General features: G+C 41.3%; 1 protein-coding gene across 4 annotated transcripts in view; it reads left to right on the top strand.

Moving 5' to 3' along the window:
* The window catches only part of csnk2a2b (casein kinase 2, alpha prime polypeptide b), a 65,033-nt gene extending 40,755 nt beyond the window's left edge, over positions 1-24,278 (top strand). For 2 of the 4 annotated variants that reach the window (XM_048546832.1, XM_048546834.2), the window contains 9 exons: positions 4,187-4,288; positions 6,146-6,196; positions 6,364-6,423; positions 7,322-7,405; positions 8,195-8,305; positions 10,539-10,640; positions 14,850-14,950; positions 20,574-20,722; positions 22,118-22,502. In XM_048546832.1, coding sequence (XP_048402789.1) covers positions 4,187-4,288; positions 6,146-6,196; positions 6,364-6,423; positions 7,322-7,405; positions 8,195-8,305; positions 10,539-10,640; positions 14,850-14,950; positions 20,574-20,722; positions 22,118-22,197 — 840 coding nt within the window. In that variant the 3' untranslated portion in view covers positions 22,198-22,502. Of the gene's footprint in view, positions 1-4,186; positions 4,289-6,145; positions 6,197-6,363; positions 6,424-7,321; positions 7,406-8,194; positions 8,306-10,538; positions 10,641-14,849; positions 14,951-20,573; positions 20,723-22,117; positions 22,503-23,100 lie in introns of those variants that run through there. The other 2 variants (XR_007249134.2, XM_048546833.1) reach the window with 2 other exon arrangements.
* The last annotated feature ends 3,220 nt before the right edge of the window (positions 24,279-27,498 follow it).

Below are 27,498 nucleotides of genomic sequence, written 5' to 3'. Positions count from 1 at the left end.
ATTTAACACGTTACTTCGTTTAGGAATTGGACACTGGTTTTCTGAAGTAAGGTGCTGTAGAAATTGACCCATTTCGAGAGTTTTTTGCTGTCTGTCTGAGAACATGACACTTGTTAAGGTATGTGGTGGTTAATGAAGGGAACTTGAAGGGCTTTCTGAATGTTCCTGGCTCAGCTACTGGATAGTTGAGGAATCGTTCATTGCTCATCTTAGTTTAATATTCTCTCAACACAAACACTTCATCTTTCCTGGTTTCCTCATTGCCACATACATTTTTTAAAATTTGTATGCTTTGCTGAAGCCATCAGGCAATTACACCGGAGATGACTGACTGAACTGGTATTGTTGTCTCAGCATTTCAAGAATGAACCCTAATTGAACTAGTGTTGCTATTTTTCCATCAGAGTACTACAGAAAACTAATTATAATCTAAGTCTATATCAGAGGTAGTAGGAACTGCAGATGCTGGAGAATCTGGGATAAACAGGTGTAGAGCTGGATGAACGCAGCAGGCTCAGCAGGAAGGCGGATGTTCCGGGCCTGAACCCTCCTTCAGAAATGGGTGAGGGGAAGGGGGTTCTGAAATAAATAAGGAGAAGGGGGAGGCGGATACAAGATGGATAGAGGAGAAGATGTGTGGAGAGGAGACACAGATCAGAGAGGCGGGGTCGGAGCCAGTAAAGATGAGTGTAGATGGGGAGGTAGGGAGGAGATACGTCCGTCCAGGGAGGGTGGACAGGTCAAGGGGCCAGGATGAGGTTGATAGGAGGTGGGAGTTGGGAGGAGGGGATAGGTGAGGGGAAGAACAGGTTAGGGAGGTGGGGACAAGCTGGGCTGGTTTTGGGATGCAGTGGGGGGAGGAGAGATTTTGAAGCTTGTGAAATCCACGTTGATACCATTGGGTTGCAGGGTTGCCAAGCGGAATATGAGGTGCAGTTCCTGCAATCTTCTGGTAGCATCATTGTGGCACTGCAGGAAGCCCAGGATGGACATGTCTTCTGAGGAATGGGAGGGGGAGTTGAAATAGTTTGCGACAGGGACGTGCAGTTGTTTAGTGCGAACCGAGCGTAGGTGTCCAAAAGCGGTCCCCAAGCCGCCTCTTGGTTTCCCCAGTGTAGGGGAGGCCACAATGGGAACAGCAGATGCATTATCCCACATCAGCAGGTGTGCAGGTGAACTGCTTGATGTGGAAAGTCTTCTTGGGGCCTGGAATGGGGGTGAGGGTGGAGGTGTAGGGGCAGGTGTAGCACTTCCTGCGGTTGCAGGGAAAAGTGCCAGGTGTGGTGGGCTTGGAGGGGAGTGTGGAGCAGACAAGGGAGTCCTGGAGAGAGTAATCCTTCTGGAAAGCAGACAAGGGTGGGGAGGGAAAAATGTCTTTGGTGGGGTCGGATTGCAGATGGCGCAAGTGTCAGACGATGATGCGTTGGATCCGGAGGTTGATGGGGTGGTACCTGAGGACGAGGGGGATTCTGTTTTGGTTTTTATTGTGGGGAGGGTGTGTGAGGGATGAGTTGCAGGAATTGCAGGAGACACGGCCAAGGGCATTGTCGAACACTGAGGGGGTGGAAGTTGCGGTCCTTGAAAAAAGAGGACATCTGAGATGTATGGGAGTAGAATGCCTCATCCTGGGAGCAGATGCGGCGGAGGCGAAGGAATTGGGAATAGGCAATGACACTTTTGCAGGAAGGTGGGTGGGCGGCAGTCTATTCTTGGTAGCTGTGGGAGTCGGTGGGCTTGAAATGGATATCGGTTTCTAAGTGTTTGCTGGAGATGGAGACAGAAGTCCAGGAAGGAGAGAGAGATGTATTAGAACATAGAACATTACAGCACAGTACAGGCCCTTCGGCCCTCGATGTTGTGCCTGTCATACCGATCTGAAGCCCATCTAACCTACACTATTCCATGTATGTCCATATGCTTATCCAATGACGGCTTAAATGTACCTAAAGTTGGCGAATCTACTACCTTTGCAGGCAAAGCGTTCCATTCCCTTACTATTCTCTGAGTAAAGAAACTACCTCTGACATCTGTCCTATATCTTTCACCCCTCAATTTAAAGCTATGCCCCCTCGTGCTCACCATCACCATCCTAGGAAAAAGGCTCTCCCTATCCACCCTATCTAACCCTCTGATTATTTTATATGTTTCAATTAAGTCACCTCTCAACCTTCTTCTCTCTAATGAAAACAGCCTCAAGTCCCTCAGCCTTTCCTCGTAAGACCTTCCCTCCATACCAGGCAACATCCGAGTAAATCTCTTCTGCACCCTTTCCAAAGCTTCCACATCCTCCTGATAATGCGGTGGGCCTTTAAGCCATCTGTATGGGGAATGCAGGTGTGTAGGGACTGGACGTCCATGGTGAAAATGAGGTGTTGGGGACCGGGGAGGTGGAGGGTGTGGGTGGTGTCACAGACGTAGATAGGGAGTTCCTGGACCAAGGGGGAGAAAATGGAGTTGAGATAGGTGGAGACAGTGGATTGACCAGGGCAGTCAGGTTTGTTAGGCTTCAGTTTCAGTCAGATTTCACAAACTTCAAAATCTCCCCTCCCCCTACCACATCCCAAAACCAGCCCAGCTCGTCCCCGCCTCCCTGACCTGTCCTCCTTCTCACCTATCCCCACCTCAAACCCCACTCCCATCTCCTTCCTACTAACCTCATCCCGCCCCCTTGACCTGTCTGTCCTTCCTGGTCTGACCTAACTCCTCCCTACCTCCCCACCTACACTCTCCTTTACTGGCTCCATCCCCAACTCTTTGACCTGTCCGCCTCTCTTCTCCCCCCACCCCCCCGACCCTCTCTTTATTTCCGGACCCCCTACCCTCCTCCCTTTCCCAAGAAAGGTCTAGGCCCAAAATTTCAGCTTTCTTGCTCCACTGATGCTGCTTGGCCTGCTGTGTTCATCCAGCTCTACACCTTGTTATCCTATAATTTAAATCTGTTGTTCAGGCATTAAGCATTGTAATATTTTTGTTTGCATAAGTTCATCAAACATTGGCACTGCAACCAAACCAAATAACTGAGCCAAATTTCGGATCATTAACTTATTACTAAGTTAATGATCCACGTCAGCTGTTAGCTTGGTTAAACTGCAATGTTAGAAATGCTGCTAATCTGACTTGGCCACAACAGAACTGTGTTGGACTGTGTATCAGTCTCAAATAACTAGATTATAGTTTGATTCAAATGTTAATTTTAACAGAATCAGATTCTTGGGTGCAAAACAACTGAAAAAGGCTAATAGAATTAGTTTTTAACTAAGGAGCCTGTAAATTTGCTGCAGCTGATCAAAGTTGCTGGCTTAAACCACTACTGGAATATTAGTACCAAGCGCTGCGTTTTAGGATGGGTAAATCCGTCTTGGAGAGTTTGACACAGATTCACCAGAATGTAACCAAGGATCCAAGGACTGTTACATTAACCAGGTTAACATTCCCAGATACAAGCATAGTTTAGAATGTTTAGACCGAGCTTTTCTAAGATTTTGAAAAGATTTTATAATTAACTTAGCCAGGTGACTGATCATTCATCATCTCACTGAATGATACAACATGCTCCAAAGATTGAACATAGCCTACTATGTTACTTTTGAGGATTGTGATACATATTTTTCACTGAGATAAACTGTAACATGACTGTTTTGCTACTTTACAGATTAAATTAAGAGTTTTAAATTCTGTATACTCCTCGCCACTTTTTTGCCACTGATAGTGGTTGCTTTGGACAAATTTTAAATTTGATGATCACTATTAAACAAGTCAATTAAAAGTGACAGTCATGTTTTTAGTTCAGAATAGCAGTAGTGTGTTAATTGTGTTAATGTTGTATTGTGTACTTTGCAGCTTTTTCAGTCTGTTTTTTATTTATGAAGCCCCCTTTGAGCATGGAAGCTTGTTAGACTTGTAACTTGACTGGCCCAGGGCATTCTGTTGTACCACATGACAGCTTGTTAACAACACACTGGCATCTTTCTCCATAGGCTTATCCAATGATGTGTGCAGTAGAGCTAGAGAAGCAGATTTGGGGATTGTGACAAAGTCGCTCATTTAACCTCTAAACAAGCTTTAGAACTAAAACTATTGTATCGATTTTTCTTTGCGCTAAGATGTCAGCATCTCAGCATCCTACCTTGCTTGAATTCATCCATTACTTTTGTTAAAATTATTTTTAAAAATGTTAATTTTGCAGCCTGTTAAAAAGAAGAAAATAAAGCGGGAAATCAAAATATTAGAGAACCTCCGTGGAGGCCCAAACATCATCAAGCTGCTAGATGTGGTAAAGGACCCTGTGGTGAGTAACCGCCGTGACTTGATCCAGATCTTGATTTCAGATTGAAACGTAACTGAAAGGTTGCATGCTTCGTTTGGTCAGCTTGGCTCAGTTGGTGCAACTTGCACTGAGTTAGGGAATGGTAAGTTTAAGCACCATGTCAATCTATGAGCACATATTCAAGGCTACTTTGCAAAGCAGTACAGAGAGAGTACTGTGTCCTTTGAGAAATGCAATATTGATGGCCCTGTTTTAGTTCAAGTTAACATGATAGATCTTGTGACAATTAAAGCAGAGACTAGATTTGTTCTCATACTGTTAAATAAAAGCAGATTGACTTATCAGTTAATTGCTTTTTGTGGAATCTTACTATGTGTAAAGTGCAGGCTCACATAAAGATACTTGGAAAAGCCAATCGCTTTCACAGGACAAGGCACCATAACTTAGTGCCTTTTATTCATAAACTATAGACCTAACCCTACCTATACCCATGTCTCACTGACCCAGCCATGCACCCATTACTAACTGAACCTAGGACCCATCTCTCAACCACTTCTTTTCTAATTTCTGTTTTGGGAATAAGGATTTCACTACAAATTGTTTACAGTCTTTTCCAATTTTTCAGTAAGTGTTGAACAGAGGACAGCTGGCTCGATATGGAGTGGGAATGCACATTGGTCATGATGCATTCCTCCCTGCGCAGTTTTGATGCAATTCTTACCTGGCGTTGTAAGACGTTTGCAGTAATTGCAAAACTAGTCTGCTCGATTGGCTGACAAGCAGTATTTGATTGGAAGAATACAGGAATGGGATATGATTTTTTTGTTTTTATAAAGCTGAACTCGGAGGTTGGGCCGCAAAATTCCAATGTGCATGTATGCAATCAACTAGGCACCCTATGTACAGGCAACATTTATTTCTTTCTAAAGCCCAGTTTTTTGTCTTCTTCAGTACTGTCATTTCATCTTTTAAAAAAGCCACAATGAATGGCTAAACTTCTGTGACCCAAATCAAATGACTACATCTTGACAATCGCATAGTTCACTTGCGTGAACCATTGCAGTGCGGTTTGATCATTTGTTTTGTTGACAACAGAGCAACCTCTCGGCTCTGTGACTGCTATACTTAGGTAATCTAAGATTTCTGTCTTCTAAACTTTTCATTCTATTCCAGAGTATCCATAATTATTCTAAGTTGAGTTGGGCATCTGAGGAATTACTATGTTATGTAGAAGTCAGTGCTTCAATACAGGAGAAGGGAAGCGTTAACTTTAGCTGGACAAGTAAAAGCAAAGTACTCGACTGCAAATGTTGGCGATCTTAACTAAAACTGAGAATACAGGAGAAGCTGAGCTGTGCTGGCAGCATCTGTGGAGAGAAAGAAACAGATTTAACATTATAAATCCGACATGACTCCTCTTCAAGCAAACAAGAATCCCATTGGACCTGAAATGTTTACTCTGTTTCTATCTTTCCAGATATTGCCAACTTTGAGTTTCTCCAGCACAGTTTATTAATCTTGGGCAGGTACTGTTGTCATCTGGCAGTAAATTTGAGAACAGTAGTCTCAGGAGCTTAGGAGTTGTATTGCTGCATCACCTCTTCCCTGAGGTGGTAATTATGTAATCCAGCAAAAAAAAACTTGCAGGGCTATGCCTTATCAAGGATACAACCTTGTGCAATCAAAAATTAACACGATGTCTACTGTAAAAATGCATTTTTAATTACTGTTTAGCAGCAGTTAGTCTTGGTCACAGATACAGTCTGCATTGTTGGCTGAAACATTTCTTGTTGATCATTTGCATTTGAGTTTCCTAAGGAGTTTCTAACATGTTGCCTTTGTGCTATGCCTCACATAATGATCCTGTTTTTTCCACAGTCAAGGACTCCAGCTCTTGTTTTCGAGCACATAGATAATACTGATTTCAAGGTGAGCTTTGCACGTACACTGCATCTTATCGGCACTATTGTTGTATTTCACTAATACTACATTTAGTCCAGTAATGAACTTACAAAGTTTTTACTCACTTGTGCTAAATTTCCTTCCCTCTCCCTCCCTACCCAACATCACACCCCCGATCTTCTCGCTTTGTCTAGCAACTGTATCAGATTTTGACGGATTATGACATACGGTTCTACATGTATGAAATATTAAAGGTGAGTTGAAAACAAACCAATCATTTGAACTGAGTAGTAATAGTGTTAATTTCTTTGTGTTCAGATAACCTTTTTGGGATACCTCCACTGTATCAGTGCCCTGTCCACCACCATCACAAATTGGTGTAGCTCCCAAGCTTCTCCCAACATTGATGTTTACTTCTCTTGGTATCCAATGAGTGATTGACATTAAGCTGATGGGAGGTGCTTCCCTTCAGGATAAAGCAATTTGTGCTGCTTCTGGTAACCTGGATGAATGGGTCTGATGGGATTGCTGCACAGAGAGCTGGCATGGACTCTATGGGCTGAATTGCTGCTTTCTGTGCTGTAATGACTATTACAATCCATCAAGTGACATCTAATGACTCTTCACTGCCTCCTGCTGTCATAGCGTGCTGGTACTTTAGTGATTATTCTCTCACTATTGAAAACCAGTATACTGGTTTCCAGGGTGGACAGAATGTTTAGAAACTAAACTGTTGCTCAACAAATGTTAAAGGAAGCAATCTTTTTATTCACATGAGAAATGCTGACATAAAAGCAAGGAAAAGCTTGGAAGAAGGTCAATTCTTTTTTTTTTGACATCAAGGAAATATGAACGTACATTTCAAGAGAGGCACAACAATGGGTTGTTGGACTTTCCGGAACAAGACTTCCATGCAGAACTTTCTCCTCTAAGTTGCAGTGATAATTTGGAAGCTAGTTTCTTCTGTGGGAAGGAGGATTTTTTTGATAATAATCATTGCAGGTCGCTGTGTTTAGAAGTATTGGAGATTATCTTAAAGAATGGAGGATGTTTCTCACTTTGACTAGTGGTATCAGAGTAAGCAGGAGAAAAATTGTGGAATGAAATGAGGAAATCAAGCAAATAAAAAGATTAAAACTCTTCTTCCCACAGGCCTTGGATTACTGCCACAGTATGGGCATCATGCATAGGGACGTGAAACCACATAATGTGATGATAGACCATGCTCAGAGGAAGGTATGGACTGATTGCAGGTTTGTCTGTTTTATGGAGGGGGTGTGTCATAGTGAGCAGCAAAATGTGTGTGAACATTTGGTGTTAACTGAAGTGTGTTCTATGACTCACTTTCTCCGGAGTGTTGCAGCATCAAACTGCGAATTGAAGGTTGCATTGAGCTTCTGATGAGTTAACTAAATTGAAATTTAATTGAGCTTACAGGAATCTGATGTTTCCAGTTCTGAGGTGGTAAACTAAGAGGGGGACTGCTGCAGTGGGGAGCTGATCATATGGCCGACAAATGGGGTGTATGTGGCAAGTTATGTAACCCACCTACCACAGGTCATTTCAGATCAGTTTCCCAGCTCCCCACTTAGGTACTCCTAGTTAGATTATTCACTTCTACTGAAGGACTTGCTTAATCAGACACTAAGAAGAGAGATCAAGTGTTTTCTCTTGAGAACTTGTTGCTGAACCTGTTCAATGTCCATGAAGAGATACATAAGTGAATTGGTTGATCTCTTCATTCTGACCTCCACCTTATAAAACTTCTTATTTTGGAAACTGAAGCAAGAGATCAATTGGCTTTTTCCTCTTGGCTTTCATTTTGTTTTGCTTTCTCTTTGATTCAGAGTTCCACTGTGTCCGTTATGTATTAATATTGCTCTAAAACATAGTTCCATCAGATTTATGGCCATTTCTTGTGAAGAACACTTGTGGGGAAAAATGCACTGCCTTAAAATTTGAGCAATAAAATTGCATGTAGTACCAATATACCAGCTAACATCTGACTGCCAATTTGCTCTACAGCTTCGGTTGATTGACTGGGGACTGGCTGAGTTTTACCATCCTGAACAGGAGTACAATGTTAGAGTGGCCTCCAGGTACTTCAAAGGTCCTGAGCTGCTAGTTGACTACCAGGTACAATCAAGTCACGGGATTTATACTGTTTTACACTCAATTAGAATATTTTATCGAGGGGAGAAGAATGCGCAAGCAGTGTACAATTTCTGTACTGATGTTCTCTGAATTTGCCTTTATTTTTCTCAGTATCATCCTTGCTCGCAGTGACAACAGAACATGAAATAGGAGCACCTCAAGGGTGCACCACTATTCAACGCATGGCTGATTTTCTGCCTCACTTTCTGGCATGAACCCCATACACCTTGATTGAGTAATTAAAAATATCTTTCTCAACTTCGGTCTGCCATGTCATGTTTACAACCCCCAGGTTGAGAATTCGAAAGACCCTAACTTCTAACTGAAAGAGTCTTCTCATTCAGTCCTGAATCATTTAATTCTTTATCATAGAATTCTGTATTCTAGATTCTTCAAGGACTCCTCCAGAATCTTGTGTTTCGATAAGATCAACCTTGATTCTTCAAAATCCCAGATATGCACTCCATTTACTCTACCTGTCATCTTAGAACAACACACTCACCACGGGCTATTCTAGTTAACCTAGGCCGTAATACCTCCAACACTTTCCCTTAAAATATGCCGACTTAAACTGCTGAAAGTAGTGCAGTTGCGGTCTCCCAAATGCCCAGTGCAGTAGTACGTATTAGAAATAGGAGTAGGCTATTCAGCCCCTTGAGTTCGCTCCAGCATTCTATAAGATCATAGCTGTTTTGCCCCAGACCTCAACCCCTCTCTCTTACTGGCTGCTCATAGCCCTTAATTCCTCTATATCAAATATCTATCTGCCTGTACCACCTCTTTAAGTACTTCCAGGCATATAGTCTCCATAATCTGGGTTAAAGAATTCCAAATATTCTCTACTGTGAGACATTCTTTCACATCTGTCTTAAATAAATGTTCCCTAATTCTGTAGCTTTTTTAAATCTTGTACTCCAGTTCAGTGACAATAAGCACCTATATGCTATTGACCTCCTTGATTGCTTGCACTACTTGAGGGTGAAATTATGTTCCTTGAATCACTGCACCCAAGTTTTTGAACACTAACTTTTAAAAGTTTCAAGGCCTTTTTTAAAAAAAAATGCTGTTCTAATTTCATCAGCAAAGTGATTAAACTCTTTTTCTTCCCATATTATACTCCATTCTTAAATAATTATTCATTCATGGAACATGCCCTTTTCTGGCAAGATCCCTGAGCATTTATTGCCAACCTGTACGTACCCCAGACAGCAGTTAACTCTTTGCTGTGGGTCTAGTGTTGGATCTATCCAGAACCTGTTTGTGAGACCAGGTAAAGATGGCAGGAACGACATTAGTGAATCAGATGTAAGTCATCAATGGTTACATTTTCTTAAATTTTTTTAAAATGAATTTAAATTCCCTTTGCTGCCATGATGTGATTGAAGCCTGTGGTCCCAAATCCATTAACTTTGGGCTCTGGAATAAATGTTCGGTAACATTACCTCTGTGCCATTGCTTCTGCCTTGTCCACTGAACCTGTTTATATTTCTTTAGAACCTCTTTATAGCTGCCTTACCATTTACATTCACATCCAATTTTGTTGTCAACAAATTTGAATACATTTTCTCCTGGTTGTTTCATCCAAAATCACTGAATATTAATTATAAATGCTGAGATAGCAGCACCGATTCTTGAAGCTCTCCAGTAGCTACAACCTGCCAACTTGTAAGTGTCCTGCTTAACCTTACTGCTTTCTGTCTGTTAACTGATTCTCCATCCGTAGTAATATATTGCCCCCATGTCTGTAAGCTCTTAAATTTCATATTAATCTTTGTGTGGCACCTTACTGAATATTTATTTGAAATTCAATTATGTTATGTCTACTAATGTACTTGTTACATGTTCAGAAAATCCAAATATACTGTTAAACGCTATGTTGACTTTGTCTGGTTACTCTGATTTTCTAAATGTTGTTTGGACTTCGTTAAGACTAGATTCCAATATTGTCCCTTAACTTCTCCTGAGATTTAATCATATACTTCTCTTGGATAAGATCTTCCCAATTTGGTACTTCCCATCTCATACAGGAAGTAGAACAAGACTTCTATATATGGGGCATATATATTTTATAAATAAGGCAGATATAATACAGTGCTTTAAAATTGGTACATAGATATCTGTCCTGGGATTTAATGTAACTGTTCATTTGCAGATTTTTTTGAATGATACCTAAGTGTACGACTCACCAGTCCCTTTGTACCCTTTCCTTTTCCAGATGTATGATTATAGCTTGGACATGTGGAGTTTGGGCTGTATGTTGGCCAGCATGATATTCCGTAAGGAGCCTTTCTTCCATGGACATGATAATTATGATCAGGTAAATTTTGATCATCTAACACGAATTGCTAAAAGAAGATAAAGGCTGAAACTCAGCTGACACTTAAAAATGAGAGTTGTCATCAGTGAATATCTTAGCAGAACAAGCATCTAGTTGTACAAAGACAATACATTTGCAACAAGACTTCCTTCAGAAGTCGGGTAAAGGATCCAGCTGAAGGGCCTATTGGTTGTTTTGAAGTTATTTAATCAGCAGTCGTAATAATTTTGTTTGATTATCATCTGAAAATCTCTAATAAAGGGTTGAAAACTTTTCCTTTGTGTAAATTAATTATCTTTTGCACAAAGTTCACAATTTTGTAACCCAACTGCACACCTACAGGCCCTGCCATGACATGGGCTGCTTTTAGCACAGTCAACCTGTTTTCACTTCCTTATGGTCCCTGTTATGAGTCTTTTTTTTTTCTTTGACCCGAGCGTACTGTCATTCCTTTGCCTTGCTGACTGTCCCTCACTCGCTCTCTATGCTCAATTTTCCTTATCTCCTTGCTCTTTTTCTCACCCCACCACCTGGCTTCAGCATAAATACCACATTTCCTAACTACTGTCAGTTAGGAGGAGTATCACTAGACTTGCAACATTAACTCTGCTTTCTCTCCACAGATGCTGCCAGATCTGCTGAGTATCTTCAGCAATTTCTTCTTTTGTTTCAGGTCTCCAGCATCCACAGTTCTTTGTTTTATTTCAATTTAAAATCTATTGTTTTAAAAACTGAGCAATCCGTGCATCTTATCGCAGGCAACTCAAAAGTTGAAGACTGGTTTTAATAAACCAACCTTCAGACCTGTTCCTTCACTGACTGCTGAAGAAAAGTAATTGCTTGTTGTATTGCTAGTTGCTTAGTCTTCCATGAATTTGTGGTGATGGAAAACTACATGACTTTTTGATTTCCCTTTCTCGTGCTTTTTTGCACCTGGACATAATCTGGATGGATTAAATGTGATGAAAGCATTTTATTTCTGGACTTGGCAAAGTTTGTTTTTCAAGAAGAATATGGAAGCTCTTGCAAGCTTGGGGCTGAGTGCTGAACTTGCACACCTGCCACGCATGACTGAGGCTATAAAGGGCAAACAGACCATTTACCACCTGCTGCACCTGTCTGCTTGCATTCAGCAACTGGTGTACAAGGATACCCAAGTCTCATTACACCTCCCCCTTTCCCAGTCCATTGCCATTTCAGGTAATAATCTACCTTTTTTGCTACCAAAGTGGATAATCTTATTTATCTGCATTTATTCTTCATTTGCCGTGCATTTGTCCCCTAACTCACCTTGTCCAAATCAACCTGTTGTCTTCCTCACAGCTCACCCTTCCACCCAATTTTGTCATCTGCAAACTTGAGATGTTATCCTTAGTTTCCTTACGTAAAGGCCCAAGTAAACTACATCCATTGACACCGCCTTATCAACTTTATATGATACATCTTTTAAAAATTCCAATACAGTTGTCAAGTGTGATTTCCCTTTTGTAAATCCATGCTGGCTATCCAATCTGATTTCCAAGTTCTATATTATTAGTTTATTTTTGTATTGGACACTCGCGTTTTCCCATAACTGATGTATAATTTCCTGTTTTCTTTCTTAATTTGTGGGATTTCATTAGCAGCCATCCAATCCATAGGAGCTGTTCCAGAGTGCTTAAAACCTTGAAAAATGACCACTGAAGCATCCACTATTTTTTTGGACTGCTTCCTTAAATACTCTGGTGTAGATTATTGGATCCCTAGGGATTTTAAAGACCTTTTTAATCCCATCGATTTCACCAAAACCATGTCCATACGAAGACTAATTTAATATTTACACCCAGTTTTATCAATGTTTACATAACTTTCACTTCTCTCTTCTGCATTTTAAATAAAGTACCCATTTGGTCATTGTCATAGATTTTACTTCACGTGCAGCTGAGTACAACCCACATTCCAACAAAACAATTTCGCTGTGGAGAAATGTTATGGTTTTTTTTTATTAGATTACCTACAGTGTGAAAACAGGCCCTTCGGCCCAACAAGCCCACACCACCCCTTGCAGCATCACGCCCAGACCTATCCCCCTATAACCCACACACCCCTGAATACGACGGGCAATTTAGCATGGCCACTCCTCCTAGCCTGCACATCTCTGGACTGTGGGAGGAAACCCACGCAGACACGGGGAGAATGTGCAAACTCCACACAGTTACCCGAGGCTGGAATCGAACCCGGGTCCCTGGTGCTGTGAGGCTGCATTGCTAACCACTGAGTCACCGTGATGCCCAGTTTCTGACTGTCAAGGTACTTTTGAGCATTAATGACCTAATTTGTTAAAATCAAGAGAGACCCAATTTTTTCATTACTCTTTCCAATCCTTCCCATTTATAATGAAGGGAGGGGTGAATGCCCCTCAAAGAAATTCCAAGTCTGTTTTGAGTTTCATCCCAACCCCAAAGACTTTTTGCCGAATGTGGAATATTTGATTATGTGGTGAGTGCTTGAAACATGGGGCAGATGGTGGTGTAGTGGTCATGCCACTGGACTATAATCAAGAGTCCCAGGCTAATGCTCTGGACTCAATTTAAAATTCAGTTGAAAGAATCTGAAATTTAACGCCACACTCCATAATAGTGACCATGATAACTAGAAACCCATCTGGATCACTAATTTATGCATGTAAACCCAGATCCACAGCAACGTGGTTGATTCTCAACAGCCAGTTGGAATGGCCTTAGCAAATAACTTGGTTCAGAGGCATTTGGGGATGGGCAATAAATACCAGTAACACCCTCATCTTCAAAGATTTTTTCAAAGCAGTCCTTCAGTTCCAGTGCAGTTCTTGTATTGAATATCAGTCCCTACAATTTGGAGGCAATGTTGGGACAGACAGTGGCAAAAAATGTTCCAAGCAGACACAATTCCTCAGAAACAAGCAAGCCGACTCCCACAGTGTTGTTGAGACCTCTTCATCTGGTGTGTTTGCAGATTCTCTGAGCATTACTGAGTTCAGTAATTGGTCAGTGGCGTGATGGTCAAAGGGGCCACCTGTGGTCTTTGAAAGTGCCAAGTTCTTGCTTGGCACAAACTAAGAAATTTAATGAGTTTATTAGTTCCAGGTTGACTAATTTGTGATGCGGTTCATGTTGGGCAACTGATGATCTTCCACTTTAAATACTTACAAATCGTCAAAGAACCCACACTCTGGAAACAGGCCATTTGGCCCAACAAGCCCTCACCAACCCTCCAAAGAGCATGCCACCCAGACCCATGTACCTAAACCCGCATTTCCCATAGCTAATGCATCTAACCCACACATCCCTGAGCACTATGGGTAATTTAACATAGCCAATCAACCTAACTCCCACATCTTTGGCCTGTTGGAGGAAACTGGAATACCTGGCGGAAACCCACACAGACACTGGGAGAAGTGCACACTCAACACAGACAGTTGGCCAAGGCTGGAATCGAACCCTTGTCCTTGGTGCTGTGAGGCAGCAGTGCTAACTGCTGAGCCACCATGCCACCTGACAAATTCTGACAATCGCAGTTTAAAAATATTGAAGCTTTCGGAGGGTTAAGATGTTGCAGACGAAGAAGCTTTCTTTGGTTCAGGAGATGACGCTGCTCAAATATGCCAGATCAGAAAGATAGCAAGAATAGGAGGGAAAAACCTGGAAACCTTGTTGACAATGTTTAGGCTCAACAGTAGCAATCTTTTGGAGTCTTCCTCCTCATTGACCTAGTTACTAACAGCTAACTTTAGAATTTCATTATTAAAGCTACAGTCTTCACTTCTGTAGCTCAAGGGAGCATTTTTGCATCAAAATTTGTCTTGCCAGGCAGTTCATAGCTTTGAAGGTGTTGTATGGTCTAGGTAATGTTTAATAGTTTAATGTGTGGTTCTCAACATGGATTACTGACTAACCTGATCCTTGGATTTCTGAATTAAGGAAACCAACTTGCGTTAATGGCAGTTATGTACAGATTTGGTAATGAAGTTTTTTTTATAAGAAAATGTATTGGTTCTAGTTATTTTCACTGACTACTTAGAGATACTGAGGTGAAGTTTACAATTATCTTGCCACTGAAATAAAATTTGTCAGCTGTGCCACATGGTTTCAAGGGACCCTGTTGAAAGCTGAGTAAATTATAGATCACATTGGTCCTATCATTACTGCAGTATATATAGGCATATTAAAGTAATTCTCTGTTATCTTCCAGCTTGTTCGTATTGCCAAGGTTTTAGGAACTGATGAACTGTTTGACTACCTCAAGAAATATCACATTGAACTGGATCCTCGATTTAATGATACTTTGGGCCAGTGAGTAGAAGAATTGAAATTAATAATTAAAAATATTTACGCTAACCTGAGGCACTTGTTCCCTGTGACCTCATATTTAAGTACACATCTTCTACAAGGGGAGGGCATAAGATAGAAAAGTCCATTTCAGAAAAATCTGTATTGACAAGAGCATAGGAGAGCTTTGAATGTTTTGGTATGACTCCTAAATTTGATTAAAATATTGGGCAAATGGTGATTTAGAGCAACCAGGAGCTACCAGTCTGGGTTCTGCAAACTGGTATGGAGTAGAGGTTGAGTTAAGGAAAAAGATGATTCTCAAGGTAACAGACTTTTTGTCCACCTGAAGCAATTCCTTCTCAAATTACTGTTCTAATCTGGTAAAGGTGTGGCATAAACATTAATTTAAGTCAACACTTTATAGTCTTGTTTAATCAAAGTGCATCTTATAAATTGTGGACAAAACATGACACCTCATGGAGTAATGCAGAATTTGAATACTGCTGTAGAAAGAGATGCTATTGAAGCTTTGTCTTGTGTTCACCAGAATAGATGCAAGAAATTTGACATTCTCTTGTACAATTCTTCATGACTGCTACTGCCTGTTGTTCAGTTGGTCAGTGTGTTTAGCTGTTTCATAAAAGGTTAGCTTTTCAAGATCACCCGGGGCAGAGCTGTCATTGTTTTCACGCCACAACCTTTTGGGGCTTGGATGGGGACGAATTTCTTAGATGTGCCCAGGATTTTTTATTTTTTATTTTCTGAAACAATCTAAATAATCCAGTTAGGAAGGGGCCACACTAGACCACATATTGGGGAATGAGCGTAGCCAGGTGATTGAAGTTTATGGGAGAGCAGTGACCATAATTCTGTAAAGTTTAAGTTACTTATGGACAAGGATAAGAGTAGTCCTCGAGTGACAGTATTAAATTGAAGGAAGGCTAACTATCACAATATTAGGAACTGCTGAATGTGGACTGGGGGTAGCTGTTTGAGAGTAAATCCACATCTGGCATGTGAGAATTTTTTAAAAGGCCAGTTGATTAGCGTTCAGGGCCAGCAGTCTGTGAAAGTGAAGGATAAAGATAGCAAGATTCAGGAACCTTGGATGATGAGAAATTGAGAACTTCGTCAAAAAGAAAAAGGAGCCATATGAAAGGCTTAGGAAACTGAAGACTGCTTTCAAAGGATACCCAGACAGGAAGGATGTTGTTAAACTTGAAAGGGTTCAGAAAAGATTTACAAGGATGTTGTCAGAGTTGAAGGGTTTAAGCTATAGAGAGATGTTGAATAGGCTGGGGTTATTTTTCCTAGAACGTAGGAGGCAGAGGAGTTAACTTTTATAGAAGTTTACAAAATCATGAGCATAGATGGGTTTATAGTCAAGTTCTTTTCCCCAGGATAGGGGAGTCCAAAACGAGAGGGCGTAGGTTTCAGGTGAGTGGAGAAATATATAAAAGGGTCATTAAGGGGCAACATTTTCATGCAGAAGGTGGTGCGTGTGGGGAACGAGTTGCCAGAGGAAGTGGTGGAGCCTGGTATAATTACAACATTTAAAAAGGTATCTGAATGGCTATGTGAATAGAAACGGTTTGAAGGGATATGGGCGAAATGTTGGCAGTTGGGACGAGATTAATTTAGGCTATCTGGTTGGCATGGACAAGTTGGAACAAAGAATATGTTTCTGTGCTGTACATCTTTATAACTCTGATAACCGGGAAAAAGCTCAATGAATTAAGAGGGCTGAAAGGGGCCATGAAATATCTTTGGCAAACAGGATTCAGGAAAATCCCAAGGTATCTTATACTTATGAGCAAGAGGGTAGCTAGCGAAGGGGTAGGTGCACTCAAGGACAAAGGAGGGAATTTATGCGTGGAGCCAAAGGAAGTGGGTGAGGTCTTTAATGAATACTTTGCATCAGTGTTCACAAAGAAGGACATGATGGATGGTGAGTATCAGAAACAGTATGTGGCTATCCTGGGCCATGGCAGTATAAAAGGGATTGAGTTTCTTGAAGTGACAAAAAAGAGTTATTGAGGGCAGGCTGGTAGAGGTTGTTTGCGTGGACTTTAGCAAGGCCTTCAAGGTCCTTCATGGCAGGCTGATAGAAAAGGTGATGTCGCATGGGATCTGGGGATGAGCTGGTGGGATGGATACTGGACTGGCTTGGTTATAGACAGTAGTGGTGAAAAGATGTTTTTTACGACTGTAAATCTTTGACCACTGGTCTTTCACAGGGATGAGTGCTACTACTCCTGTTGTTTCTATATAGAGAATGCAGGTGGTCTGATTAGGTTTGCGGATGACATGAACATTGGGGGAACTGCAGATATTGAGGATTGCAAGAGTGAAATTGCAGAACCCTTAGCATCATCAATAGTGAACCAATATGGAGTGTACAAGGCATTTGGGTCCATAGTTCCTCTGACAGTAGCAATACAAGTGGATGAGTTGGTCAAGAAAGGCATATAGCATGTTCGCCCATAGCATTTTGGGGTGTAGAGAATAAAAATTGGCAAGTCATGTTGTAGCTATGGTCAAGTTTGGAATATTGCATACAGTTCTGGTGGTAACACTAAGAAGGATGTGGTGGCTTTGGAAAGGGTACATAAACAGGTTTGGAGGGTATTAGCTATGAGATGAGATTGGACAAACATAGAACATAGAACAGTACAGCACAGAACAGGCCCTTCAGCCCACGATGTTGTGCCGACCATTGATCCTCATGTATGCACCCTCAAATTTCTGTGACCATATGCATGTCCAGCAGTCTCTTAAATGACCCCCATGACCTTGCTTCCACAACTCCAGCTGGCAATGCATTCCGTGCTCTCTCAACTCTGTGTAAAGAACCCGCCTCTGACATCCCCTCTATACTTTCCACCAACCAGCTTAAAACTAGACCCCTTGTGCTAGCCATTTCTGCCCTGGGAAATAGTCTCTGGCTATATCTATGTCTCTCATTATCTTGTATACCTCAATTAGGTCCCCTCTCCTCCTCCTTTTCTCCAATGAAAAGAGACCGAGCTCAGTCAACCTCTCTTCATAAGATAAGCCCTCCAGTCCAGGCAGCATCCTGGTAAACCACCTCTGAACCCTCTCCAAAGCATCCACATCTTTCCTATAATACGGTGACCAGAACTGCAGTATTCCAAGTGCGGTCTAACCAAAGTTTTATATAGCTGCAACAAGATCTCACGACTCTTAAACTCAATCCTCCTGTTAATGAAAGCCAAAACACCATATGCTTTCTTAACAACCCTGTCCACTTGGGTGGCCATTTTAAGGGATCTATGTATCTGCACACCAAGATCCCTCTGTTCCTCCACACTGCCAAGAATCCTATCCTTAATCCTGTACTCAGCTTTCAAATTCGACCTTCCAAAATGCATCACCTCGCATTTATCCAGGTTGAACTCCATCTGCCACCTCTCAGCCCACCTCTGCATCCTGTCAATGTCCCGCTGCAGCCTACAACAGCCCCCTATACTGTCAACGACACCTCCGACCTTTGTGTCGTCTGCAAACTTGCTGACCCATCCTTCAATCCCCTCATCCAAGTCATTAATAAAAATTACAAACAGTAGAGGCCCAAGGACAGAGCCCTGTGGAACCCCACTCACCACTGACTTCCAGGCAGAATATTTTCCTTCTACTACCACTCGCTGTCTTCTGTTGGCCAGCCAATTCTGTATCCAAGCAGCTAAGTTCCCCTGTATCCCATTCCTCCTGACCTTCTGAATGAGCCTACCATGGGGAACCTTATCAAATGCCTTACTGAAGTCCATATACACCACATCCACAGCTCGACCCTCATCAACTTTTCTAGTCACATCCTCAAAAAACTCTAAGGTTTGTGAGGCATGACCTACCCCTCACAAAGCCGTGTTGACTGTATTTGATCAAGCCATGCTCTTCCAGATGGTCATAAATCCTATCCCTCAGAATCCTTTCTAACACCTTGCAGACGACAGACGTGAGACTTACTGGTCTGTAATTGCCGGGGATTTCCCCATTCCTTTCTTGAAGACAGGAATTACATTTGCCTCTCTCCAGTCCTCAGGTACGACTCCAGTGGAGAGTGAGGATGCAAAGATCTTCGCAAGTGGCGAAGCAATTTCATTTCTTGCTTCCCAAAGCAGCCGAGGACAAATCTGGTCCGGGCCTGGCGACTTGTCAATCTTAATGTTTGACAAAATTTTCAGCACATCAGCTTCCTCTATCTCTATCCGTTCCAGCATGCACACCTGCTCTTCAAAGGTTTCATTCACTACAAAGTTCGTTTCTTTTGTAAAGACAGAAGCAAAAACTCATTTAGGGCTTCCCCTACCTCCTCAGACTCCACACACAAGTTCCCTATGCTATCCCTGATCGGCCCTACTCTTTCTTTGACCATTCTCTTACTCCTCACGTTAAGTGTAAAATGCCTTTGTGTTTTCCCTGATTCCTTCTGCCAAGCCTTTCTCATGCCCCCTCCTGGCTCTTCTCAGACCATTTTTGAGCTCCTTCCTTGTCTGCGAGTAATCCTCTCTAGCTGAACTTGACCCTAGCTTCCTCCATCTTATGTAAGCTACCTTCTTCCATTTCACAAGAAGCTCCACCGCTCTCGTCATCCAAGGTTCCTTTATCTTACCCCTTCTTGCCTGTCTCAGAGGGACATATTTACTCATCACTCCCAACAACTGTCCCTTAAACCGTCTCCACATGTCTATAGTTCCCTTACCATGGAACAATTGCTCCCAGTCCATGCTTCCTAACTCGTGTCTAATCGCATCATAGTTTCCTCTTCCCCAATTAAATATCCTCCCATTTTGCCTAATCCTCTCCTTCTCCATAGCTATGTAGAATGTGAGGTAGTTATGGTCACTATCACCAAAATGCTGTCCCACCACAAGATCTGATACCTGCCCCGGCTCGTTTCCGAGCACCAAGTCTAGAATGGCCTCTCCCCTCGTCGGCCTGTCAACGTACTGCGTTAGGAAACCCTCCTGAACACACCTTACAAAAACAGCTCCATTCAAATCTTCTGCTCGAAGCAGGTTCCAATCAATATTAGGAAAGTTAAAGTCACCCATTACAACAACCCTACTGCGTCCACACTTTTCCAAAATCTGTCGACCTATGCTTTCTACTTAGTTTGTTTTCACTTGAATGTCGGAGGCTGAAGGACAACCTGATAGAAGGTTAGAATTGAGAGGCACAGATAACTGGAGTCTTTTCCCCAGGATAGATATGCCAGTTGTTAGGGGGCCTGGTTTTAAAGTAGAAGGGGGAATTTTAAAGGTGATTTGAGAGGCCAAGTTTTTTTTTTACAGCCAGTGGTACAGGTCTGCCAGAGGTGGTGAAAAAGAAGGTATAATAGCAATATTTTAAGTCATTTTGACAGATATATGAATAGAGGGATACAGTCTATGAAGAGGCAAAAATTTTTTAGTTTAGAAAACCATCGTGTAAGTGCTGTCTTGATGGGCCAGAGGCCTGTTCCTGTGATGTACTTTGTTCTTTGATTGCAAGTTACAAAGCTTCGTATGCAGTCTTTTTTTCACTAAATTAAGTCTTAAATATCCTCTGTGTTCACTGTTAGTATTATCACTAATTTCAGCTAGTACTTTATATTTTTAATGAATCTTTTACTGTTTTTCAGACATTCTCGAAAGCGCTGGGAGCAGTTCATTCATAGTGAGAATCGGCATCTGGTCAGCCCGGAGGCCTTAGATTTGTTGGACAAACTTCTTCGCTATGATCATCAGCAGAGGCTTACAGCTAAGGAAGCAATGGAACATCCATACTTCTGTAAGTATGACAAAATGGTTGATTTTCCGCAGCTTTACAGGGTTCTCTCTATGCTTAGGAATATTCTTGCCTTAACCACTGCTTATCTGATAGAACTACAGATGCAAGTCATCTGTTTTCTTTAGTTGTAGTACTATTTCTCATAGGTATTGGCAAAATAGGTTTTGTCTCATCCCTTTATTCAAATCTCAAATCCAGTTGTCAGTGTTGGCATAGTAAGAGAGCATAATCAGAAGGAAGACAGATAAGCTCCAGACATCTCCAAGCTCTTTAGAGTTTTAATATTTTTAAACTGTAGTCATGACTATGATGTAGGAAACACGACAGCCAACTGGCACATAGCAAACGCCCAAGAGCAACAATGTGGTAAAGCTGAGGTAATGTGTTCTTATGATATTAATTGAGGGATGAATATTGGACTTCCATAATCCCTAACTTCACAATAGTGCCAGATTTCTTTTATGCCCACCGGAGAGCACAGAGGTGTCCCTGATTTAAAATCTTGACTATAAAACAGCGCCTCCAATTGTGCAGGAGTACTTTAAAATAGCACTGAAGTGTCAGCATTTTATTTGCTGAAGTCCTGGTGTTGGACTGGAATCTATAGTTTCTGATTTGGGTGTGTTTGCTTCCCATTGAGTGATGGCATGCACTGAAGGAGCGTGACTCTACCTCACTTTCCAGATATCCCAGTGACTGACGTTTATAACTTTTCCCCAGTGCCCCCACCTTGGAGGATGCAGTAAATAGTTTTCCTTCATGCATCTGAGATGCAATGATTTAAAGTGGTGATCAGTTATTTGACAGGTCTATGACCTGTCATTGGGTTTTTCAGATAACTGTAGAAATTGTGTGCCACAAAATAGTATGAAATATGAGGCAGGTGTGGATTGTGCCTGTCATGAAACTGAATTTATTGACTGTTTCACTTCGGAATGGAGTGTGTGTGGAAGAATGCTCAGAGTAACACAAAACAAATACTTGTTTTCTGAACAATATCCTAATGCTCTTTGTGTCACGCTTTCATATGATTAGGAATATGTCACATTTTCTTGGGAGTCTATGAATATTGATTCATGTTAAAGAATGCTTGATTTGTCAAAAGCCTTATAACTTAAAAAGTAGCTCTGAATATTTTGTCGCTGCTTCCCTATTCATTGTGAATGTTACTGATGATTCTCCTTTTACATTGACAAATATTTTTCTAACTGCAATTAAGAAATGTGAAGATTCTGTATGCCATTTTATCCCCCACTGTGGTTTCGTTATCAAAGATTCTTGTAACTGCTGACAAGTGGGTTGCAGTAGTTGGTTTGGAACGTCACTGTTGACAGCCAGCAGTTATTTCAACTGATTTGTTTATTCTTGTCATTCCTTGCACCCCCACCCCCCCAGATCCAATAATCAAGGAGCATTCGGATGGTGCTCGGAGTAACAGCTCACATGTGCCCGGTGTTTCTGCAGCTGTACGGTGAATCCTGCTGCTGTCAGCACAAGTCATACTGCAAGACGATGAGTTACAGGTTTTACAGGGGAGACATTGGGCAAAAAGAGAGCTATCACAGTCAGCGAATGTGAACTTGTGACTGCAGCTACACAGGTGACCATGGCTTACCCTAAATCCAGTGACAACACTCTTCTACATCCATTTATTTTAGATTTCCATTTATGTTTCAGAGAGAATTACAACTTACTAGATTTTTTGGTTCTGAAATTAAATGTTTTTGTATATTTATATTTTTTTTGTATTGTAATAAAATACCTAGAATGTGTTCAATTACCAGATTTCCTCGTGTTGTCCTTTCTCCCCACCTTGTTTCTGTAAATATTTATCCAAATGCAGTTAATATCTTTAAAAGAAAAGCTGAGCTCAAGGTTTTGAGCTGCTCATGATAGTCCATCGTTGGGTACGTGCTTTTTTTTATTTAATCCAACCTCTATTTCAAGTCATACTGTCTTATTTCCAAGTGATTCTAACCACTTCCAGATCTCATTTGTAAAATTCAAACTTTATTGGGCAGATGTGCCCTCGTTCTCTAGTAATGACTTGGATGAATTACCCAGCTATTATTTGAAGCCTTGAGTCGCCCTTTTGTTCGCTCCATCAGTCTGGGCCGTGCTGTGTTCCATACATTACAACGATCTGCAAATGAGCAGGGCAGACTTGGTGGAAAGGAGAACTCTATCCAAAGTGATGTTGAGTGCCATTATAATCTATTACAGGTTGTAACAGTAGAGCAGCAATACAATGTTCTAAAAAAATTTAAGTAACTTGATTGGAATGGAACTATATTAAGTTGAGCACAGAAGATATCATTTGATGTTTCTGCTACAGTTCCATGTCCTGGGCTGATGCTGACCAGTGTTTTTATTCGCAGACGGTGTTTCCCTGGAAGCTTCAAAAATGCCACACTCACCAAAGTGCACGTTTTTACAACCAATTGCTGGAAATGTTTGGGATCCAAGAGAGAATACAGAGAGCTGTGCAGGCACATCATTCACAAAACAAAAACTGAATAGTTTAGATTTCTTTGTTCCAAAAAATTTTGTTGAGACAATCTATTAAATGCCATTAAAAAAGACTGTACACAGTGGGCCTGGGCTATAGCAGGTGGCACAGTCACAGTGTAGCAAAGGAGCTGAAGACATACCAATGAGTAGAAGGAAGACAAGGGGTAGCCACAAAAAAATTACACTTTGTATATATGGTGTGGGCTATGGCCTGGGGATGGAAATATTACGACTTTGTTTTTTTGTAAAATAATCTACGGGTGCTAGAAAATATGCTTGACAGAGTGCAGGGAAAAGTACATGAAGTACAAATGGCTGGAGCGCTTGCCAAAAGAAACAGCATGAGAATGTTTGCAAAATGTACGGTTGTTAATTGCAGTGGCATGGTAAATTGTTCCATTACAACTTTCATCTACGGCAAACCATTGTGTACCTAATGCTCTCGGTCCAATCAATTAAGTACTGCAGTGTACAGATTGAGACATCCTGATCCAGACAAAATTCAGCTCTTTTCAAAGGGTTAAGGGAAGGTTTCTGTTGGCTAATATTTAAAAGAAAACCTTTGCATGTTGATTTTAATTTTTAAATTTGCATGGGATATGACTTTTTCAAATTTTGCACCTGACAAGTTAGTTACAATCTGAATTGAAACAAATTTGCTGCTTTAGTAACAGGCTGCGTTAAAGCACTTGCAAGTAATGGAACTTTATCCTTAGCAGATCCCATGCAATCACTGTAAGTGGCCCACTTCATTAAGGTTTGTTTATCCGAATTGGCCTAGCAAATGAAATTATATTTTCTGAATCCATTTGCTATGATCTAGTGCGTGGTGTAGTGCAAAACTGTGATTCATTTTAACTGTGTTATCAGTCAGTTGAGTTGTTTGTGGGGTTGGTGCGATGATGTGATGTACCCAATTAATGACAGCTGCCATTCTAAGACCCAAGTTCACAAAACAAGTAAAACGTGGAGTTATTGGCATTGTATGCAAGTGTGTCTGGATTATAACAAGTACTGTAATTTTTGTTAATTCAGAATAAAAATATTGAGCAAATGTAAGTATTCTGTGGTTCCTTGTGTCAAAGAAAACTAACTCCATAATTTGTGTTTTCTGATAACCCAAGTTTGGTCTGGTTTTAAAATGTTCATGATTTGAGCTGAACTGAAACATCCTGAGTTTTGACCATTTTGGACAAATGGTAGGGTTACGTACAGAGTAAATACTGTGTGGTTTTGTTTGAAAAAACAAGCTTTATTTTTGTGCTCCATGAATCCTTTGCAATATAATTGAATAAGAGAGCAGGAGTAACTTGATAGAAAGAAAGCCCTTTAAAGATTGCTTTATAATATTGTTTAAAGCATGTAAGTAACTTTTTTAAAAATGATATTACAAAGTAGATGATCCAACCTGTATCCTTTTCTCAGCATCTCTACGGCTAGGTAAAGACCTATGTCTCCGTAACAGATATATTTATCTCCCATCTCAAAAGATCTGGCTATGAGCTGTAGAATCTTCCTTGCATTAATAATCTTGTTAATAGAATAATTATTGCTTTTTAACTGGCCCCACAAATTCCTGCTGCATAATCTTTCAAGCACCTTGTTGTGATTTTGATCTGATGGATTAATCTTTTATGGGTGATTGCTCTGCTATTGCTACTTCTTGACTCTCCTTTAGCATAGTAACACCAAACTGAAAGTAAATGTTTTGGATTTGATACAGTCATCTGGTAAGAAGACCTGATCTAAAATCCATTCCAAAATAAGATGATAAAAGTTAGGCAATGTGAGGGTTGTTAACTATGAAACAACATTAATATTAGGATAACTGTTTAAGGAAGCATTTTATTGGTTGATTTCGCAACCATTATGAGTATTACTTCTGATAAAAGTCCATCTGTCCCCAGTAGATAATCAACATGTATGTGCTGAAATGCACAGTGTAATTTCATCTATGTAAGATGAGTAATTTTACAAATATTCAAATTATGACTGTTTTGAAAGAAACTTATTTGCATGACAAAAGTTTCAGGAGTATATTCCATGTAGGCATAATAAAGTTCAGTGCAATAGGAGTCTGTGTTCTCTCAACACTTGCATTCGAGAGCTACTGTTAAAGGAAGTAACTCACTACCTACAATAGCTGAGTTTGTGATGCTATGAATCTCTGGTCTGGAAAAGTTAGTCACTTTAAATGTGACAGTGAAGGATACAGTGGAGATGGCAGCGCACAGGAGACAAATGATATTAAATTAGGTGAACGTGAAATCAGCCTTGAAGTGATTCTTGGGAATAGGGAAAAGGCGAGGCTCAGATTGGAGTCAGAAAGATAGGATACCTTTTTGGAACATTAAAGAAAGAGATGGAGATTGGGGAGGAGACATTTAACTCTGCTTTGTCACCACATGCTGCCAAACCTGCTGAGTCTTTCTAGCATAACGAAGTGTGGAACTGGATGAACAGAGCAGGCCAAGCAGCATCTTAGGAGCACAAAAGCTGACGTTTCGGCCCTAGACAACGTCAGCTTTTGTGCTCCTGAGATGCTGCTTGGCCTGCTCTGTTCATCCAGTTCCACACTTCATTATCTCGGATTCTCCAGCATCTGCAGTTCCCGTTACCTGAGTCTTTCTAGCATATTCTGTTTTTGTTTTTGATTTCCAACATCCATAGTTCTTTGGTTTTTTCAGTTTTTATGTAAAATGTCTTCAGGAGTATTTGGACCAACTTGGTGAATGGATAAGAACATGGCAGAAAGAAGGTCATGTGGAAAAATGAAGTTATCCCCTTCATATTGGAGGAATAGATGTGCACGATATTTCTTTAGTAAGAAGGTGGAAAGTGCTGATGTACCAAGGGCCTTTGGTGTTCTTGTCATAACTCACTGGCTAACATGCAGATACAGCAAGCTGTTAATGGATTATTAGCCTTTATTATAAGGGGAATTTGAGTACAGAAGTAATGAAGTTTTGCTTCAGTTGTGTAGGAGATGGATCAAACCATACATTATGCGATTTTGATCTCTATCTCAGTAAAGATATTTGTGCCATAAAAAGGTGTACAGTGAAGGTTCAACAGACTTGCTTCTGGGATGATGAGACTGTGTTGACGAGACAAATTGGTCAGTTTGTCTGTAGAGTTTAGAAGAATGAGAGTTGATGTCATTAAAACCTACAAGATTCTTTGGACAGGATAGGAGAGAGATAGTAAGAACTCCCGATGCCGGAGTCAGAGATAAGTGTGGAGCTGGAGGAATGCTGCAGGCCAGACACAATCAGAGGAGCAGAAAAGTTGACGTTTGGGTCGGGACCCTCCTTCAGAGATCTAAGGGTCCTGACTGGAAATGTCAGTTTTCCCTGCTCCTCTGATGCTGCCTGGCCTGCTGCGTTCCTCCAGCTCCATGCGATGTCGGTAAGATGTTTTCCATGGGTGGAGTGTCTACCACCTGGGGCTACCATTTAAAAATAAAGGGAAAGCCACTGTTACTAAGATCTAGAATGCAATTTTTATTTTACTCGCTGTTGTGAACCTTTAGTCCCTGTGGTAGGCTATTCTAGATTGTTAGGATATCTGGTTGGCATGGACGAGTTACATCACAGCATTTTTGTGTTGTACAACTATAGAACAAGCTTAGTCTTTGAGAATATGTAAGGTAGGAATCGATTTTTTTTAAATCCTCAGAGTAGTAGAGTTATGGGGTCAGTAAAAGGCATTGAGATGATAAATCAGCCATGCTGGTATTGAGTGATGAGGCAGACTCGACGGGCTGAATTGCATACTCTTCTCCCCATCTTTCGAAAAGAAAGACAAATTTTTGCCTCCGAGTGCCAGTAATCAAAAGAACATTGTTTTGTTTTCCAGGAGACCTTTGCCTTTTTAAAATCTAGGACGATTGTCCTCAAGCATGCACGTTTCCATGATTACGTGCTTATTTCAGATTTATCGCTGGCAGCGAATTATTTTGTTCAGGAAGAGGTGTTGCTGGCTCTTTCCGTATGAGGGCACTCGAGCTCGGTTCGCGTTGTTTCGGAGCTGGGACGCTGCCGTTGCTCACAGTACCGTCTAATATGCATTCTGGACAAGCTTCCACAAATGGCCATAGAGTTTTCCGGTTCTTGGCTAGATCAGTTGCTATGATGACAGGCAGCGTTGCCTAGTGACGGCTGTCGCATGTTATTGTCTCCATGAGAATTCGCGGCCGTCGCGATTCTCCGGCGTTCACGCGCGGCCTGTTTCCATGGCGGCACGTAGAGACGCCACGCGGTTGC

Source organism: Stegostoma tigrinum, chromosome 16 (assembly GCF_030684315.1).
Source record: "Stegostoma tigrinum isolate sSteTig4 chromosome 16, sSteTig4.hap1, whole genome shotgun sequence".
Taxonomy (NCBI): domain Eukaryota; kingdom Metazoa; phylum Chordata; class Chondrichthyes; order Orectolobiformes; family Stegostomatidae; genus Stegostoma; species Stegostoma tigrinum.
The sequence above is the reverse complement of the archived record's forward strand: the minus strand, read 5'-3'. Positions and strand labels throughout refer to the sequence as shown.